The following is a 21,577-nucleotide window of genomic DNA, read 5'->3' as shown; positions in this document are numbered from 1 at the left end:
ACCCAGTGAGGAGCCTGCTGTGGGGCTCGATCTCATGACCATGAGATAATGATCTGAGTGAACCAAATCAAGAATCGGACCTTTTACTTGACCGAGCCACCCAGCCACACCTATATACTTGCATTTCTAAAAATCTTTATGATCAGTAGTGGTTTTGTGGGAGTGTGTGTGTGTGTCTTACTTAGGGCTTTTTATTGTGTTATTTTTGTTTGTTTTTAACTTTGAAGGGTATTAGATGTTTCCTATTATCGAATCATCACAAATTACTTTCGTTTGGAAATATCTTTTCATGTAGAATTTTTTCCCCCAGTTTTTTGTACTTGGGTAAAATGAAGATGCTGAATGTTACTAGCCTTATGAAGAAGGAAAACAAAGGATAGGTATATGGTAGATCATGTGTGCTTTTTCCATTTTGTTGGTAATAGTTAGCAAAATAGAAAATAGCATAAAGTGATTGGCCCTTGCGTATAGTTTTCTTACCAGTCAAAAACTGTCATTGGTTATCCTCTGTCCTTACCTTGCTAAGAAAAGTATTAAATAGATAATATGTAGATCTTTCACTTTTTCACTTCCTCCCTAAATGTGGGTTTACTAGATCCTCAGATAAATGATCAGAAAATGTACCACTTATCTGTCCTTTGGACATGTTTTGTAATAGAGTAGTATGTCTAAGCCTGGTATAACTGTGGTTGTAGGATGAAAGAAAGAAGAGTAGAAGATGCACCCAAACAGAAATGGAATACATTTTGACTTGTCCTTTAGTCAAGGCAATGTAAATCTGGGTGTACATTTAATTTAACTGTAAATTAACAGTTTTAAATCTGAATTTAATTTTTTGTAAGCGGCAGCAAAAATGTTTTAATGAACTAAAGAATTGTCCTATTCATTTCTGATTCTAGCAGTGAACCCTCCTGAATACAACTACCACCAAAACCCTTCTGGGGGAAGGAGGTGGTGATATTTTGCTTTTAATTATATGAGCTTATCATGATTTTTAAAGTAAGACATGATAGATAATGTGAAATATACAAGAAAGTATAAATGTTCTAAATAAAAATATTTAAATACAGTATCACATTTCAGGCCAGTGTGATTCATATATTGTCTCTTATGGAATATTACATAATGTAAGATTTAACAATGTGTCTTTTGCTTAGTGTATTACATAAGTTATTTTCATTTTACAGGAAAAGAATAATTTAGAGATAGATTTAAACTATAAGCTTAAATCATTACAACAAAGGTTAGAACAAGAGGTAAATGAACATAAAGTAACCAAAGCTCGTTTAACTGACAAACATCAGTCTATTGAAGAGGCAAAGTCTGTTGCAATGTGTGGTAAGTGTTGATTTTCATATTTTCTATATGAGTAATTTTTAAATAATGCCTACCAAAAAAACTGGTTTTGTTTAAAATTTCACTTTATAGTAGTATAAACACTTAAAAATTATAAATTGCCATTCAGTAAAAGGATTCTCCCTTTTTCACTTTGGATACCTTCCATTTTTTTTAATCACAATTTTACCTTCTATTTCCCTCACTCTATTATCCTCCATTCTCTATCAATATCAGTGAAATCTCTCTTTTCTCCCAGTTTTTATTAGCCCTTTCCTTTATTTTCTTCCTGATCCATTCTGAAAATCATTGTCTGTTAGTTCATCTTCTTTCTTGTTTAGTACCCTCAATTTTCCAATTCCTTTGTGTTTCCACTTTACTATGACTCTAAACACAACCCTAGATCAAACTAATGAGTTCCTTTCTTCACATCAGATAAGTTCTTCAGAGAGGGTTAGCCCAATGCATTATCTCCAACCTCAGGCGAGCTGTTAGTTTTTTAGTATATCATTTACTGTTTTCTTTCTCTCAGACTTTTACTTCTGTTCTCAAGCTTTGTATGTCATTTCTTTATCCATCTACTGTTAGGTGAACTTTTCTCCTATTTAAAAAAGAAATCATGAAAGCATAGGTGAGAACACCTCAAAGTCTTGTTCTCTTACTTAATCAGCCTATCCTACTTCTTTACCCATCTTCATTTTCTTTCCTGTCAGAAGATACTGATCCTCGGGGCACCTGGATGGCTCAGTCGGTTAAGTATCTGACTTCTGCTCAGGTCATGGTCTCACAGTTTATGGGTTCGAGCCCTGTGTCAGGCTCTGTGCTGACAGCTCAGAGCCTGGAACCTGCTTGGGATTCTGTGTCTCCCTTTTTCTGCCCCTCCCCTGCTCACGCTCTGTCTCTCTCAAAAGTAAATAAACATTAAAAAAATTTTTTTAAAGATATTAACCATCTTCTTGTTTGACTAATATGTGCTAGCTGTACTCAGATCTAGCCTCATCTTATCTCATCTTAACTATCTTTTTTTTTTTTCTTCATCCTTAACCTTTTCTCTTCCACTGAATCCTTTCTTGTTGTGAACATGTGCAAGTCTCTTCCATTATACATAGATAGATAGATAGATAAAATTTTTTGAGCATGCAGGATGCCTGGGTAGCTCAGTCAGATAAGCATCCAACTCACCTTCAGGTCATGATCTCGTGGTTTATGAGTGAGAGCCCCACGTCAGTCTGTGTGCTGACAGCTCAGAACCTGGAGTCTGCTTCAGATTCTGTGTCTCCATCTCTCTCTGCCCCTCCCCCGCTCAACGCTCTGTGTGTGTGTGTCTCAAAAATAAACATTAAAAAAATTTTTTTTAATTTTGTGAGCATGTGCAAGTATCTTCCTTTATAAACAAATAAATAAATAAATAGACAAACCCTTGCAGTAATCTCTGATTCTTACTAACTGCCACTGTTTTATTCCATTTCTTTATAGCCAAACTTTTAAAAGAAGAGTTTGCCTTTTTTCACCTTGCACTTACTTTGTAACCTGCTACAATCTGGAAGTGTCACTTAACACTTTAAATTCTGCTCATTCAAGGGGAAACTTAGGATCCTATCTGTCAGACCTGCTTTAATCTCTTATTCTCATGATCCTAGTTAATGGCTGTATAGTTTTTAGCAGCCCAGGCTTGGAATCAAACAAATCTGTTTTGCCTCTTACCTACTCTGTGGTGATTATTAAAAAGATATTAGATGGAAAAAAATGCATATAAAGTGCCTGTACATAGAAGGCTTTTAATAAATGGGAAATACTGTTATGGCTAAGGGTGGTGATATTTAGCATCCAGGTATCCAAGCCAGAAATCTGGGAATCATTCAGCAATTCTACTTCCAAATGATATATACAATATATTCCTCCTTTCCTTTTCTCTTTTAGTTCATGGTGACATCATCATTTGCTTGATCTGTTTAATTATTACTCTGCCAGTTGTTCTGCTCATCAATCTATTGTTCTCATTTAAGCCAGAATGATCCTTTTGAAATTTAAATCTTACTGTGCCAGTCCTTTGTGGCTTTTCATTGTTTGCAAGGCACCCGTCAAACTCCTCAGGACATAAAGAGCCTTTGAGTTGGCACTTACCCATCTTTATAGTCTTACTACTCTGCACTTTGTTATGTGTACTTCACATAACTGGTGTGCTTCAGCCATATTAAACTACTTTTATTTCTTTCACGTACATTACTTGTTGACTGCCTACTATAGGCCAGGCACACCTGGGAATATATAGCATAGAATAAGACAAGAATCCTTCCTCTTAGAGATTATTTTCTGATGGTAGAGATAATCAAAAAAAGCAAATAAATGAAAATCAGTGCAGATTGTAATCATTAATATGAAGAAAATACATACAGTGTGATAGTTTCTAAGTATTGCTATGTTAGATGGGGTTCTGAGGAAAGGCCTCTCTGAACTAATAATATTTGAGGCAAAGTGAACCGTCCAGGAGAAAGTATGTTCCAGGCAGAAGAGATGATAAGTTCAATACTCTTATTCTAAGAATAGTGGGAAGCCATTGTAGTGTTTTGAGCTGTGCTGGCATGTGTAACATATGTTTTTGAAAGACCACTCCTGCTGTATGGAGAATGCTTTTGAGAGAGAGAACAGTTTAAAAATGGAGATCAACTAGAAGGCTATATAATGTGTAGGGATTAGTGGTAGTAGAGCATGAAAGAAATGTAGATACAAAGGGTAAGAGGGTAAGAGTTGGTGATGAATTGGATGGAAATTAAAAAGAAGAACCAAGAAAGGCTCTGGCTCTTTTTTTATGGGGGGGGGGGGCTTTTTAATTTTAACAACTGGATGGATGTTAATATGTTTTGACATTGAGATGACTGGGATGGGATGAGTGGTTTGGGATGGGAGGGAAATAAAGGTGTCTATTTTAGATATGTTAACTTTGAAAACCGTGTTAGATATCTAAGTGGAAATGTCAAATATATATGAGTCTGGAGCTCAGAGGAGAGCAGGAGTTATACAGTCATGCACAGAACCTCCTAAGGGGAAATAGGGCAGAATAGAAATGGAATCATAGCAGAGCCCTTGGGTAGTCTAACATTTTCCAAATGTTACAAAGGAAACCAATAACAGTCAAAGGGGGTTGCAGGAACACCAAGTAAGTATGGTGTTAGAATTTCAAAGAGTAAAATATTGAAAAAAAATGAGGAAGTTATTCAATATACGGATTCTATTAAGGTCAGTAAAGATGAAGACCCAGACATTTGTGTGTCTTCTGAATTTTGCAGGATGGACCTCACTCACTGGTTATCATACAAAGCAGTTTCAGTGGAATGGTGGAGATGGAGGCCAAAAGGGAAAGTAGTAAATGTATAGTAGATGAGGCACTGGAGACAGTAAGTGGAGGCACTGGAGACAGGAAGTTCTTCCAGAAGTTTCTGAACAGAGATGGAATAGTAGCTAAAGAGGAATGTGAGAGCAGTAGAGGATATTTTAGGAAGGGAGATAATAAATGAGATTATTATGTTGGTGAGAATGATTCAGTTAGGAGAAGGAAATTGTTGAGGCAGGGAAGAAATGAAATAATTGAAGGAACAAAGTCCAGAACAGAAGTGGATGGATTTGTGTTTGATTAGAGATGGGAATTAAGAGGCAATGATTACTGGTATGGCTAAGTTTGTAGGTTTGGAGGGAAAGATGAGGAAGTTCCATTCTAATTGTTTCTATTTTGTTACCTAGAGGGCAGTCTCCAAGAATGGAAAAGCAGACTTACTAAGTTTGAATCATGTCTGTACAACTTACTAGTTGCAGGACCTTGGAAAATTGAACCTTTCAGAACCTTAGTTACCATATCTCAAAAAAGGAGCCTCACTATAGACTTTTATCTTTTGATAATAATTAAAGTGGGTACTATACTACCGTGGAATCTTGTTTGTTTGAATTGCAAAAATTAGAATTCCTATCAGCCTTAAGTCCCTTGAAACTTTTCTGGAACAATGTAAGGTATAGATTAATAACCACAGCCTTATTTCTCTGCTTTTATCTGAACTACCTCCATTTTTCTTTTTAGTTACTTCATTTTTTTTTTCTAGTTATATTTTCACCTTCTGGTCTAGAAATGGCACTTAATAATTTCTCATAACATTGGGCGTGGGCTGGATTTAGAAGGTTTTATTCTACTACTTTATTTTATAACTCCTTTTGTTTAGACATCCTACTATGCAAATAATTCAAATGACATTAGGACTTCTGTAATAAATTGTTCCATTAGAATCCCAGGATAAAAACAGTAGGGATTTTTGACACCAGTTTGTCTTATGGAGCCCATGCAAGTGAAAGTATGTATGTCTGTAACTTTTTTTTTTTTCCTCACAGAAATGGAAAAGAAGCTGAAGGAAGAGAGAGAAGCTCGAGAGAAGGCTGAAAATAGAGTTGTTCAGATTGAGAAACAGTGTTCAATGCTAGATGTTGATCTGAAACAATCTCAGCAGAAGCTTGAGCATTTGACTGAAAATAAAGAAAGGATGGAGGATGAAGTAAGAAAAATAGTATTGATTTTGTTGATCTTATAAAAGAGAAGTAATCATAAATTATAAGTGAAAAGTTATCTATAATTTAAAAAACATGGAGGAGATTTGAATAAAATAACCTGTATGTGTATGTGTTTACTGCTATAAAGCCACCACTGTATCCTTCCTTCCTAGGATTTTTATCAACAGATAGTTGTTGAACAGTCACACCATAGGATTTATACTATTTTGCACTATGACAGTACAACTCTATAGAAGTGTCATAGCTCCTCTTCTGAAGAAATTGCCATCTGCTTTTTAAAAACACACACACAAAAAAGTTTATTGTAAAGTTCTCTTGTAATCCCAAAGAGGAGAAATTGCTCTTAGATCTCAAGAAAAATGTTAACTACAGAGTCTTGACTGGCTTAGATTGATGGAAAACACAGGGTACACATTTACAAAGCAATAAATAAAAGATAAAATGCCATTATATCCTTGTGGTTATTATATGTATTTTAAAAATCACTTATAAGACTGGAAGGAATCAGTCTGCATATATGTTAGAAAAGGGAGAGAGAGAAAACCAGAATAATCAGGAAAGACTTCTTACAGGAGGAATGAGATATTTCCATTATTTAAAGATTGAGTAAGACCTCAAAAGTTCATAGTTTGAGAGTCAGAAGCTAGAGTTGATAGAGAGGGAACATTATCAATAATGATGATAGTAAAAGAGTGATTAATGAATGAAGATAGGTAAGTGAAAGACAAGGACTTGATCTGACCAGAGAAGAAAAGACATATTGTATAGTCATGGGAAACTTGGGAACCAAAGTATTGATAATGATTTAAACTTAAAATGGGAGGCTGTAGGTGAAAATACTCTTTTAGAAAATAAAATTAGTCTGGTAGTGTTCTATAGAATGAACTAGAAAGAAAAGAGATTTAGTGGATACCTGTTATAGCCAACACGCAGGAAGAAAGTATGTTGAAAATTTGGAAGACCATACTCAGTCATTTCAAAATGTAATTTTTGAGCACCTTTTATCTTCCCGGCTCTGCTGGGAGTTGGATTACTGCATAAGATAGATATGTTCTTGACTTTTGTGGAACTTCGAGCCCAGAAGGAAAGACAGATATTAAGATCAAAATTACAAGCATGACATTAATTTAAAGAGGAAGTACTGAATGCTGTAGGAGTGTTTTGAGTAATTACATCCAGGGGTTAAGGAAGGCCTCACTAAACTTCAGAGGGTTATAGACCAGAGCACAAACATTTATGAATCCGAAAAGGTGAATTTAAATACCCCTTATGTCCCTCCAAAAGTGGCTTTTATGGCCATTCTCTACTCTAAAATTTCTGTACATGTTGGGACCGAAAGAAACCAGATTTTTTTCCTCCAAGATCTCATATCTGAAATTTGGGGGTTAATTTGACTTAATAGTAAGTTCTATAGTTATAAATAACATGTCAACAATGGAGACTCTTTAGAATACTAATATTCTCTGTATAAGGCAGTATAGCACATTTGAGATTTGATTGATATTCTTTCAAATAATGTTTACTAAATTATTAGTGAGATTTAAGACTGCAATTATTTTTCTTGTTCATAGGTTAAGAATCTATCCCTGCAACTGGAGCAGGAATCAAATAAGCGAGTATTGTTACAGAATGAATTGAAGACTCAAGCGTTTGAAGCGGACAATTTAAAAGGTCTAGAAAAGCAGATGAAACAGGAAATAAATACTTTATTGGAAGCAAAGAGATTATTAGAATTTGAGTTAGCTCAGCTTACAAAGTAAGTCTCAAAAATAACATTTTTTTGTTTCTTTTTTGTGTTCTGCATTTGCTTATGTTTGATATTTTATATGTGTAGAAATAATTTATTTGCAATTTGTGAAAGGAAAACTTAGGAAAAAAGCATTTAGAAAAAAGAATTTACTTGCAAAGGTTTGCAAGGGAGCCTTACTGAATAAAAAGTAGAGATCTTTAAAGGGAGAAAAAAGGAGATTATCAAGGCCACTGACTTTACAGTAAGTCCATTTATGGTGGAAAAATTAGTTTTCTCATGATTTTCATACCGACAAAAGGCCTGTTTCTTCACACTAGAATTACAAAAATCAGAATTAAACTTTTTTATTAAGTATTCAGTGTCTCATGGGAAATGTTCAGTATTTCTTTATATTAGGAACTAGAGTTAGACATGATGACTCTATGTTTTGTTTTGTTTTGTTCCTTTGGTTCATCTCAGAATGCAAAGTACCTTTTTTCTTCTTCTACTCTGAAATGTGATGTGTCCACTTACTTGAAGTGGAGATGATGCAAGGTTTCATTATTGCTTTCAGAATTTGTATAAAGACATGCTTCAAAAATTTAATGTCAAAGATTAGTATATTTTATACCAAGTCACGTGTTTTTATTTCCTCTAGATTTATGTGATAATACCCTTCATTTGCCAGCTTCATTTACAACATAGTAATTCTTGGGTAAAATTGTCAGTTTTTGTTTTGTTGGATTTATATTGGCAAAATTCTTTTCCCCCTTGTAGAGCCTTCATTTTCGCATTATGTGTTCTGTAGTTTTCTTCTCCCAGAATAACTTTCACTCAGCATTCAGTGAACACTTATTATGTCCTTTTATCAACTATATGCCTTGTTAGATGCTGAAAATACAAATCTATCACTATCTAAAATGAAAACCCAGCAGATGCAGATGGAATTGTTTATCCTTGAAAATATGTAACCGGGGGTTACATTGTGTTTCTGTCTTGTCTGTTTCTTTGTGAATTGTGTTCATGTGTGTATTATATATATGTAGGTGTGTCTGTGTTCCTCCTCCTTTGTCATGTATTGTTCTTGCCTTCTTTCTCGTTCCTTACCTGGTTTTTTATTTCCAGCCCCACCTCCATGCTTCATTGGCCATAATGTATGGTATTATATGTATATATAATGTATGGTATGTATAATATTATTTGTGAATATTTTCGTGTGCCCTGTTTTTAATCGCTTACTATACTACATGTGACATTTAAAGTTTATTCCTAAGGATGCTTTTCTCTACTAAAACTTAGAAAATATCATTTTTATTTTTGCAACTTGGATTAATCCACAGTTAATATTCTCCTGAAAGTGACCTTCAGTAAAAAACAGTTCCCTCTACTTTGTATAGTAGGAGCAAAATGGAACGAGACAGTGTGGCCTGACCAAATATGAATATTAAAGTAATACTGTATAGTGAATTATGATTTTTAAAAACAAAGGTCATTTTAGTAAACCTTTTTATTTTTAGCAACTTTAATAAATAAAGAATAATACAAAGTATAGTATAAATAGCATTCATTTATTATTTTCTCTTTTACCTGAAGACAGTATAGAGGAAATGAAGGACAGATGCGGGAGCTACAAGATCAGCTTGAAGCAGAGCAATATTTTTCGGTAAGAATCATTTTTAACACTTTGCTTAAAATTAGGTATTTAGATTTTTAATGTGAACTGACTTTTTTTCAAATGACCGTGAAGTGGTTTTCTCCCCCTTTTCGTGTCCCCATCTCTACATTTCATTTCTGAATCTGAGTTCGTGCTCTATGTAAGTTGTAAAGAAACTAACGTTTTTGTGAAACATTTCTAAAATTGCCATCAAAGTAAAGCTGTATGTAAGACTTTGTTAAGGGTTTTGTTTGCCTGTTAGCAAACTTGGGTATTTTCATATGTGGTTCATGTATGCATGTTCCATTTGCAGGTATAACTGCATACAGTTATAGATATAACTATGCTCAAAAGGGTTTGTTTTTTTTTTGTTTGTTTTAGCTCTTTTTATTCACTTTATGTATCTATTTTGCTTTTTTTTCCATAGAAGTCATTCTAACTCTTATTTGCTGCAGGCCAGGTTATTTTCACTACTAGTATTGATTAACATTCATAGCTAATTCTTTGAGATTTGAAGGTAGTGAAGGTTCTGCAGTGTTATTTCTTTTGGTTGCCAAGTTTATATGCTGCCATTTCAACTTGACAGTTACCTAGCTTCTCCATTACTGTTACACCTGGCAGCCACTTTTCCTACAAGTTTTAGTGCAGTTAAATTAGAGAGTTCTAGGGGCGCCTGGGTGGCGCAGTCGGTTAAGTGTCCGACTTCAGCCAGGTCTCGATTTCATGGTCCCTGAGTTCGAGCCCCGAGTCAGGCTCTGGGCTGATGGCTCAGAGCCTGGAGCCTGTTTCCGATTCTGTGTCTCCCTCTCTCTCTGCCCCTCCCCCGTTCATGCTCTGTCTCTCTCTGTCCCAAAAATAAATAAAAAACGTTGAAAAAAAAAAATTAAAAAAAAAATAAAATAAAAAAAAAAATTAGAGAGTTCTAGTTATGCTAGTGAACATGCCCTAGAAACCAAGTGAACAATATTGGAACTAATGATTTATTAATGAATTAATAAAGAATCTGAATACCAGGACACCTGGATGGCTCAGTTGGTTAAGCCTCCCACTCTTGATATAGGCTCAGGTCATGATCTCACAGTGCTGAGATTGAGCCATGGGTCAGGCGCGGCAAGGAATGCAGAACCTGCTTGGGATTCTCTTTCCCTCTTTGCCCCTCCCCCACTCATGCTCACAAGCACAGTTTCTCTCTCAAATAAATAAATAAACTCAAAAAGGACATTTTTTGCATCTGAACACCTTTAGAGCTCTACAGAACTTTCCCATGTTTAGAGCTTCATGCTGTACTCTGCTCATCTCCTACTAAACATGGTGACTTTCTAACTATTTTTTGACTTGTTAGACTATCACTGAAATAACGTTTTTAAATTTAAAAAATTTCAGTATTATTGAAAATCTTTCCCTGGGTAGAGATTAACCTTAATTGTTCAAAGTGTGTAGTACTGACTTCTGCAAAATGGTCTATAACATCATGCACACTTTCTTGTCCATATACTTTCACAAAGTAATCATCCAATGCCTCCACATTTTGAGATGGATGTCAGATGACTTGTGGTGTTCCTATGGATTCTTAGACTTGTCTGTATAAAGTAATATAAAACTTGACACTGTCTCTTCTTTCTGATTTAGTTCGTAACTTGTGAGGATTGAGTTAAGTATCCGTAAATTTGATAAACTATTATGACCAGATATAAGATATTCTTTAATCTGGTGTTTCAAATCAGAGTATTTTTTTCTATTTATCCTTTCATTGATTATACATACAGATTCCAGTATCGGAAGTCAAAGAGATAGGAATTTTGATTCCTAAAGGCAAAATGAATTACTTCATTTTGCAAGCTATCAGTCCTCTTTTATTTACATTCCCATTGAAATAAATGTATCTTTGGGGTACCTGCGTGACTCAGTCAGTTTAGTGTCTGACTCTTGGTTTCAGTTCAGGTCATGATCTTGTGGTTCATGAGTTCAAGCCCCACATCTAGTCCTGCACTGACAGCACAGAGTCTGCTTAGGATTCTCTGTCTCCTTCTGTCTCTCTGCCCTTCCCCTGCTTGCTCTCTGTTTCTGGTAGGTAGGTAGGTAAATGATAGATAAGAAATGTATGTATTTTTCTCCTAGAGAAGTGCTATTTCTTAGAAGGATAGTTCTCGACAGCTGTTTTCTGGTCCTTACTATTTTTTTCCTTATCTTTTATACTAAAAGGGATAGTTTAAAAAAGGACTGCAGAACTAGAAGTTTACTCTGTAACCACAGCACCCTAACACAATATAGGTCTAACACTTACACCTGTTAAATATTTGTTGTGAGAAGGGCACCTGGATGGTTCAGTTGGTTAAACATCTGCCTTTGGCTCAGGTCATGATCTCACAGTTCATGGGTTTGAGCCTCACATTGGGCTCTCTGCTCTCTGAGCAGAGCCCGCTTCAGATCCTCTGTCCTTTCTCTCTGCCCCTCCCCTGCTTGTGCACTCTCTCTCTCTCAAAAAAAAATTAATATTTGTTGATAGAGTTGGCAGAAGCCGAATGAATTTTGTAAGAATCATTGTTTTATAATAAATATATATTATTTGTGTGTTAACAGAATGTTTGATAAATCTTGTTTGTGGGTATTTTATGTACATCTCTCAACCATCCACTCAATCCCACCCACCCAAAAGAGAAGTGGTTTCTCTAGCATTATTCACTTCAAGAATTGATCTTTTAAATGAGTAAGCTTGCTAAGTTTCTTTATAATGTTTTCCCAAACCAATATAACTTTTAATGTTTTTGAGATATAATTTCTATATACTTCATTGTAACCATTATAAGTGTATGTGTTGATGAGTTTTGACAAATCTGTATGCTGTGTTACCACCACAACAATCAACATATAAAACTTTTCCTTCACCATAAATTCCTAGTGGCCTTTTGTAGTCAATCTGCTCTGCTTACCTCTATCTGCAGGTAACCGCTTAGTTGCTTTCTGTCACAATTGATTATTGTCACCTGTTCTAGGGTTGCATGTACATGGAATCATGCAATATGTACTTTTTAGCACCTGGTTTCTTTCAGCAAAATATTTTTTAGGTTTATCATGTTGTTTGTATCAATAGTAATTCCTTTTTATTGCATTCATCTGTTTACAATTTGAAATAAAGCTGCTGTGAAAATTCATTGACAAGATTTTATATAGATACATATTTGCATTTGTCTTGGGTAAATACTTGGGAGTGGAATTGTTGGATCATATGTTGTTTAACTTTATAAGAAACTACCAAACTCCTCATAAACACTTATTTCTTCTAATCACTTGTTTTGCAGACACTTTATAAAACCCAAGTAAAGGAACTTAAGGAAGAAATTGAAGAAAAAAACAGAGAAAATTTAAAGAAAATACAGGAACTACAAAATGAAAAGTATGTCCATTTTTCTTTAAAACAAGAGTCACTACTACATCATAGCATTCTTTAAGTTGTTTTTTTTTTTTTAATATGATATTTATTGTCAAATTGGTTTCCATACAACACCCAGTGCTCCTCCCAACAGGTGCTCTCCTCAGTGCCCATCACTCACCCTTCACTCCCTCACACTTCCCATCAACCTTCAGTTTATTCTCAGTTTTTAAGAGTCTCTTATGGTTTGGCTCTCTCCCTCTCTAACTTTTTTTTTTTTTTCCCTTCCCCTCCCCTATGGTCTTCTGTTAAGTTTCTGAGGATCCACATAAGAGTGAAAACATAGCAATGAGAAAGAATGAAATATGGCCTTTTGTAGCAACGTGGATGGAACTGGAGAGTGCTATGCTAAGTGAAATAAGTCATACAGGGAAAGACAGATACCATATGTTTTCACTCTTATGTGGATCCTTGAGAAACTTAGCATTCTTTAAGTTTAAAGGTAGAGAGTAGATGTGCCTTTATTCTGATAAAAGTGGTATAGCAAATCTTATTGGGCTAATTCAGAACAAATAAAACTAAATTTAGGCTAAAATTTCCTTTCATGTTGAAAAAATAATTTAATATGTTAATACTATGGCAATTGTGTAGAGATTCACTAAACTGTGACAATAAATTGTTTTCAAGGGTCTCAATCTTTAAACATCTATTTGTATATAAATCGTTCATGCTGTATTTACACATCATTATTTTATGCTAGGTAAAGGTATTTAGGGTCTTCCTCTTAGTATTCTTAGGTTAAGTTACATGTGTGCATGTGTGCTTAGGGCCTAAGAAGGAGAAGACCTAAAGCTATTTAAGTGTTAACAACTTCTCATAGCTAGAGGGAACAGACATTAGAACTAGTTTTCTGACATTTTTATATTCTCTTTCCATATAGAAATTGTAAAAGTCTAACCATTATTGAACAAATACATTAAATATTAAAACATGTACAGTTTTATGAATTATAAATTATTATGATATTATAATACCACCCATGAAAGAGACAGAACCTTGCTATCCACTTTAGAAGCCCACTGTATTCCCCCTCCTCATTATGCCTTCTTCCCTCCCCACCACTAGGGTAATCACTATCCTGACACTTACTTGTTGAAGGAACTGGATCATTTTTCCTGTGTATTTTCCTCAGTTGTGATTTTATTGATTCCATTTCCATATTAGTTGAACATTTTTGTCCTCCTTCTGTGCTTCATGGTTAAATCTAAAGCTGCACTGTCCAATATGGTAGCCCCTAGTCTTATATAGCCATTTAAATTCGAGCTTTAGTGTATTTAAATGAAGTTTAAATTTTAGTTTCTCAGGTGTACTAGCCACATTTCAGGTGCTCAACAGTTAACATGTGGCTAGCATCTACCATATTAGCACAGGTATATAGAATTTTTCTTTTTTTTTTTTAATGTTTGTTTATTTTTGAGAGAGAGACAGAGTGCAAGTGGGAGAGAGGCGGAGAGAGAGAGACACACAGAATCCGAAGTAGGCTCTAGGCTCTGAGCTATACCCAGAGCCTGACGCAGGGCTCAGACTCACAAAGCATGATAAAATCATCACCTGAGCCGAAGTCTGAAGCTTAACTGACTGAGTCACCCAGGAGCCCCAAGAACATTTCTATCCTCATAGAAAGTTTTATTGGACATTCCTAATCTGGAGTATTAGTCATATTCTAATCTGATTGGTAGAAAGGTGAAGACTACCTTGTACCTTGTACTGTCCGGTTGCCTCAGTGTTGTTAGCAACTATGGACACTCAGTGCTTAGCTACTTAATATTTTTAGTGGAATCTAAGGTAGGAGTGAAGATACTTTTTTCCTGGTTAATCTCTGGGACAGTGGTAGACCCCTATTATATAATCTATTGTCTATCATTTGTATGGTATCTACAGTGTACTGTACAATCCCAGGTTGTGTGCATTCACTATGAAGGGTGTTCAGATATGTTGTTTCATGGGGTTGATATATTTGTTCTTGTTTGATCTATTTAACAGAAGCATATTGGTAACCAGTATTGTGCTAAGTACTATGATTCATGTGAGTGATATAATTATTAGTAAGTTACAGTTCTTACCCTCCAGTACTTCAGAATCTAGTCAGGAGACAGCTATAATTAAGTTAGGTGTCTATGACAAATTGCTAGGGATTGACAAGGTGGTAATTTAGAAAGTTTCACTCTTTAGAGTAGAGAATGGATTAGAGTGAGGCAAAACTGGTGGATACGGGAAGTTGAATTATGTAGCCATTGGAAAATCTAGATGTAAAACTTAATTAATGTTTGTTTATTTTGAGAGAGAGAGTGTGTGTGTGGGCAGGGGAGGGGCAGAGAGAGAAGCACGGAGCCCAACATGGGGCTCAATCTCACGAACCTGAGCCAGAGTCAGGAATCGGACACTTAACTGACTGAGCCACCCAGGCATCCCTAGATGTAAAATTATAGAGGAAATTGACAGTAAAGGGGAGGCAAGTACATGGGAAAAATAGAAGTAGAAGCAATAGGACCTGTAGATATGGGAGTATGGGGATAAAAGTTGGGGAAATTTTCAGGTGGGTTCTCAAGTTTCTGACCAAGGCATTTGGGTTGATGGTAGCACTAATCCCTGAGTTAAAGAATGCCAAGTTTATGAAATGAGGGGAGATAAGATTATTTCCATTTCAGACCAATTGAGTTTGAGGTGCCTGTGGGATATCCAAAGAATGGATTCCAAGCACTTGGGTTTATTGCATCAGAGCTCAGAGGAAAGGTAAGGACTTGAAGCTGATTTGACATTCATTGTATACTGAAACAGAGATATACTGAGACAGAGATAGATGAGATTTGTTAAGGTGATTGTATAAACTCATGAACCTATGGTACCATACATGTAACTGATTTGAAGCTAGTTGGGTTCTAGCTCATTTTGTGAGTTGTGAATATTATAACAAACTGAGGAGTTCATATCAGTTCTAACCACTTGCTGCCACAAAATCTAGTTTTTCAAGAGAAGCCAGAAATCTGAATTTTTATGTAAAATGTTGGCCCAGATTTAATTGTTGTGTGTCTGGAGGGAGTTGGAGGAACACTTATGTGGACTCATTTGACCCTCTCAGGTACTAAGTTGTAACCCCTAGTGTAGGATGGTGAGAAGACATAAAAGCTAAGAACAGACTTCTAGTGCCTATACTTTTAAGGAATGGGCAAAGGAAGGGAAAGTAAATCACCAGTAATACAAGAAGGCAACAGATAAGGTATCATAAAAGCTAAGGGAAATAGAATATTTCAAAGAAGAGAAGGTGATTTAAAGTGCCAAATACTCAAAAAGGTCAAGTTAAAAATACATTGTCCATTATATTTAAGGTTGTTAGTTACCTTATTGAGAACAGTTCCTAAATAGTAATGAGAATGGATACTAAAGTAGATTGAGACATTAATGGTAAGGGTAGAAGTAGAGACAGAATGTAGACAATAGCCACATTACCTCCTTACAATTCAACAAACTAGTCAGTTACTCTCCTGCCTCAGGGCTTCTTGACTTGCTCTCCCCTCCACCTGGAACATTTTCTCTGAATATCCACACAGCCTGCCTCTTCACCCTCTCTGGGTCTAGGTCTGACTGTCATCTCAGAGAGGCCTTCCCTAAATAATCCTTAAAATTGCAAACATCCCCCACCCCATTACCTTGCTACCTTCAGTACTTCCTTCCCTGTTTTATTTTTCTCTGTAGTACTTATCCCTTCCCAGTATATTATAGAATTTGCTTATTTTATTTTACTTGCTGTTTTTATCTTTCTGCTAGAATTTAGCAGTGAAGAAGGGAATTTTCAAATGTTTTGTCCTTAACTCTGATTCACTGCTATATGTGTAGCACCTGGAATTGTACCTAGAACATTGTAGATGGTCAGTAAATATTTGTTAAATTTAAAAATTCGATGTGCTTGGGTGGCTCAGTCAGTTGAGCATCCAACTCGTGATTTTGGCTCAGGTCATGATCTCACAGTTTGTGGGTTCGAGCCCCATGTGAGGCTCTGAGCTGAGACTGTGGAGCCTGCTTTGGATTCTCTTTCTCCTCTCTCTCTGCCTCTCCCCCTCCCCTGCTCACATGCGCACACACACTCTCTCTCCTTCTCTCTTAAAATAAATAATTTTTTTTTTTTTAATTTAAGAAACGTGGCTGTTAAGGCAAGGAGATAGAGATGGAGCCCTAACTGGAGGAGAAGGTGAAAGAGAGCCATCTGTTTTTAAAGATAGTAGAAATTTGAGCATATTTAAAGACATGGAAAGGAAATCAGAATGAGAAAAGTTACACCTCTATCCATTGATTGAAACAAAATTTCTAAGCACTTTTTATGGGCCAGAGACTTTTCTGGGCATTTGGAATACAGCAGTGAACAAGAACAAAGTCCCTGCTTATAATCTTACATCCTAGAAGAAAAAGAAGTTGTTAATTGATTTCATTAAGGAAATGGGAGAATAAAGGTGATAGATTGGCCCTAGGAGTCAGTAAAGACAGGTCTTTCATTATGGAGAGCTGTGAAGGAAGTCTGGATGGTTGTAGTTGTGGACAATTTTACCCTGAACCATCTCATTGTTTCTTGCTTTCTCTTGCACAGTTGCATAGCCAGGGATAGGACTATAATTTGGGATAAATAGGTTTTCTGGAATTTTAAATTACAACTTACTTTTATTTGAATTTAATACAAAGCAGTAAACTCAGATAAGAGTGTTACCAGTCTGAAGCCCTGTGTATAATAGTGCAGAACCACCTCTAGGATCATAGACTTACCATTGGCAGTACTTCGCGTCTTTTCCTAACATACTAACTTCCCTATGCTTTGAGACACGTATTTCATATCTTCTCCTTCCTCCTAGATCTTCAACAACCTGTCCTCATCCTCACACTCAACAAGTGGTCTTGCTTCCTGGAAGTCAGAGAACTTCTACTGTCTTCTACCCTCACAACCTACTAATCTGTCTGCATCTGTACCAATAAACCCTGCCTTCCTTCTGATTGATGTAAATGGACAAAATGTGCTTTTAACTAAGGCAGCCCCTTGATCCCATCCCTTTCTGCCTACTTAAGAACATGACTCCAGTAATCTTCACCTTTCCTACATCAATTTTTTCCTTTCTGTAGTCATTTTTATTGCATACAGGTAAACGTCTCTGTAAAAAATAACCATCTTTTGAGCACATATTCACTTCCACCTGCCATCATATTTTTCTGCTTCCTTTTGTGGCAAACTTATTTGAAAAGTGACATACCGGGGGCGCCTGGGTGACTCAGTCGGTTGAGCATCCGACTTTGGCTGAGGTCATGATCTCACCGTTTGTGAATTTGAGCCCTGCATGGGGCTGCCTCCTGTCAGCACGGAGCCTACTTCAGATCCTCTGTCCTCCTCTCTCTCTACCTCTTTACATCTCTCTCTCTCTCTCTCTCTCTCTCAAAAATAAATATTTTTTAAGTTAAATAAATAGATAATTTTTTTTAAAAAGTTACATGCCTGGGCACCTGGGTAGCTCAGTCAGTTAAGCATTGGATTCTTGATTTCACCTCAGGTCATGATCTCACGGAAATCATAGTGCAGAGCCTGCTTGGGGTTCTCTCTACCTCTTTCTGCCCCTTCCCTGCTCATGCTTTCTCTCTCTCTCTCTCTCAAAATAAATAAATAAAACTTTAAAAAAGAGAAAAGAAAGAAAAGTGACATACCATTTATCTTCAGGTTCTCTTCTCCCTTTCTCTCTCCAGCTCATTCCAGTCAAACTTTTGCATTCATCGCTCTATCAAAATAACCCTTCTCAAGGTTACTTATGACTTCCTAACAGTTAAAGACAATAGTCCGTTCTCAGTCTTTATCTTATTTAACAGTAGCAGTTGACATAGTCCATTACTCTCTCTATGAAATTTCTTCATCTGGCCTCTCTGACCACCACATGGTATTTTTGTTATTGAACTGGCTACTCTTAACCTCCTTTGCTCCTTTGTCCCTTCCCCTCTCTGAGACCTTTAAAGTTTGGAGGGCCCAAGGGATCACTCCCTCCTTGTTTTCATCCAGTCTCATGGCTTTAAATAGCATCAGTGTGTAAGCACATTCTCCCCTGAATTCCAGACTTGTATGTCCAGCCATCTATTTGACATCTCCACTTGAGTGTTTAATAAGCATTTCATTTGTAACATGTCCAGAAAAAATTCTTGATTCCTTTACTCTGCCAACCAGCTGCTCCCTGTTTTCCCCATTTTGGTATTAGCAATCCTATTATTTCCCGTTGTTTAAATAAAAAACTTGGAAGTTATTCTAGACTCTTTTTTCTTCTTATTCTCTACATTCAATCCATTAATAAGTCTTCCTAGCTATAATTTGAAATCATATTCAGAATCTGATCATTTCTCATGACTTGTACCATTTACCAGCCTGATCCAGACCATCTCCAATCTTGATAATTTCAGTAGCTTCCTAACTAATATCCCTACTTCTGCCATTTTCCCCCTACAGTCTGATCTTAATACAGCAACCAGAATGATCTTTTTTTTTTAATTTTTTTTTTTAACGTTTATTTATTTTTGAGACAGAGAGAGACAGAGCATGAACAGGGGAGGGTCAGAGAGAGGGAGACACAGAATCTGAAACAGGCTCCAGGCTCTGAGATGTCAGCACAGAGCCTGACGCGGGTCTCGAACTCACGGACCATGAGATCGTGACCTGAGCCGAAGTCAGCCGCTTAACCGACTGAGCCACCCAGGCGCCCCCAGAATGATCTTTTAAAAACAGAATATTCAGAGTAAAACCAAAGTTCCGTATACTGTTTTAGAAAGCCTTATAAGATCTTTATCTCTTCCAACTTCTTTTAATACATTTCTCACAACTTTCCTTGATCTCCCACTTCACGTACACTAACTTTTTTCAGACCAAACTTAGGGCATTTCTCATTAGATGTTTCTTCCAACTTACCACTTTTCAGATACACATAGCTCATTCCCTTCCTTCATATTTCTTCTCACATGTCTTCTTAGCAGAGAGGCCTCCTTGATCACCCTATATAAAATACCACATGCACAGCTTCTTCTACCTTTTTCATTTTATTGTGTTCTCTATGGATACTGTATATTACTTGCTCATTTTTTAAATTGACCATTTTCACCCCACTAATGTATGCTTCCTGAGGGCAGAGACTTTGTTACTACTGTATGTCTTACTTAGTACAACCATATTTAGCACATAGTAACCATTTAGGTAAATGTTTTTTGGACAAATGAATGAATATTCTTTTTTTTTTTTTTTTTTCTGTAGTTAGTATATATCTCCCTCTTGAGAGAGGCTTGAGACAGAAAATTTCATTTGTATTATTCCCTTAGTAAAAAATAGGTGGAAGTCATTTATTAACTTAGCAAACATTAATTGAGCACCTACTGTGTATAGGGGGGTACATTTATGACCAAGATAGCTTCTTCAGGAAGAGCAAGCAAATTGGAGTGATTTGGTCCTGGTCTGAATGTCAATTCCAAAAAAGCTTTAAAGTGTTATTCCCAAGGAGCATTCTTGGAACAGTTTATAGTGGTTTAAATATCTGTTTATAAGTCTTCATAATCTCATTAAATTTCCGAACTGGAAAGGACTTCAAAAATCATTTAGCTTAACTCTCATTTTACAGATTTGATTAAATTGAGCTCCAGGAAATGTAAGAAATTTGCCCAGGGTCCTTGCCCAATTAGTTAGTGATAGAATAGGGATAAGGGTCTAGGTCTGGCCTCCTGGTTTACAAGACTATTATTTTTCTCCTGTGCCATGCTACCTTCCATTCTAATCCACAACAGTTTCCTTTTCAAAAGTAGACTATTTGCCATTGCTTTATTAACTTTTCTTAGTTAAGCACAATAGCAGATACACAATTAAAGAGTTCTTTACTTTTATAGTTTTTCAGAGTCTGAGAGGTTAAATTTATTATTTATATAGAACTTTTCAAGTGGATTCAAGTAATGGATTTTATTTAAGCAATGAATTATTATTATTTAAATATAGTTGTCTTTTTAAGCATATCATTAAGTTGAAAGAATAACTGAATTTCTTTATATCCATTTCTCTTATAAATCTGTTGTAGAGAAACTCTTACTACTCAGTTGGATCTAGCAGAAACAAAAGCCGAGTCTGAGCAGTTGGCTCGAGGGCTTCTGGAAGAACAGTATTTTGAATTGACCCAAGAAAGCAAGAAAGCTGCCTCAAGAAATAGACAGGAGATTACAGATAAAGATCACACTGTTAGTCGGGTAAGTGTGGTTTTCACGTAAGGTTTATGACTAAAATTAAATAAAAATAGGCCACATCCTAAAGTGTTAGGGTAAGGTGAATATGTATGCATGTGTATTTACTTTGACTTTGCTTATACACAGTGGTCAGTCTGTACTCCTGTATAAAATAGTTTATATAATCCAAAACCATTGTTAATGACTGAAATTCTTTTTCAGTGTAATATACTTTTTCTCTTTCTGGCTATAGATCTTAATATATTTTATGTAAGGAAATGCTTAGCTTAAATTCATTTGTTGTATTATCTTAATACATTGCAACTGGTTTTATGGCCAGAATTCTATAAAGTTCAGAGAAACTATTTGGGGATGAGAAATTCTTTATGGATATTTACAAATTAATTATAGAAAACCAATACTATAATTAACTATTCCTGAAATTTATACTGTTCTCTATATAGATTATGGGAATGGGAGGGGGAGTTAGATTTTTCTTCTTTTGAAGTTACCATCAAGTGCTCTGGTGTAGATAGTCCTGGGTTTAAATCTTAGCTTTGCCTTTAAGAAGTTACATGGTCTTGGCAATGTGCATTAACTTCTCTAAGCCTCAGATTCTTCATCTATAAAATAGAAATAATATTTGGGGTGCCTGGCTGGCTCAATCAGTAGA

General features: G+C 35.8%; 1 protein-coding gene across 5 annotated transcripts in view; it reads left to right on the top strand.

The window, feature by feature from the left end:
- ROCK1 (Rho associated coiled-coil containing protein kinase 1) overlaps positions 1-21,577 on the top strand; it is a 175,524-nt gene that overhangs the window by 117,514 nt on the left and 36,433 nt on the right. For all 5 annotated transcript variants that reach the window (XM_042961918.1, XM_042961917.1, XM_042961919.1 and 2 more), the window contains 6 exons: positions 1,188-1,338; positions 5,710-5,870; positions 7,458-7,642; positions 9,209-9,278; positions 12,569-12,663; positions 20,763-20,928. In XM_042961918.1, coding sequence (XP_042817852.1) covers positions 1,188-1,338; positions 5,710-5,870; positions 7,458-7,642; positions 9,209-9,278; positions 12,569-12,663; positions 20,763-20,928 — 828 coding nt within the window. The remainder of the gene's footprint in view (positions 1-1,187; positions 1,339-5,709; positions 5,871-7,457; positions 7,643-9,208; positions 9,279-12,568; positions 12,664-20,762; positions 20,929-21,577) is intronic.

The sequence above is a fragment of the Panthera tigris genome, chromosome D3 (genome assembly GCF_018350195.1).
Source record: "Panthera tigris isolate Pti1 chromosome D3, P.tigris_Pti1_mat1.1, whole genome shotgun sequence".
NCBI lineage: Eukaryota > Metazoa > Chordata > Mammalia > Carnivora > Felidae > Panthera > Panthera tigris.
The sequence above is the reverse complement of the archived record's forward strand: the minus strand, read 5'-3'. Positions and strand labels throughout refer to the sequence as shown.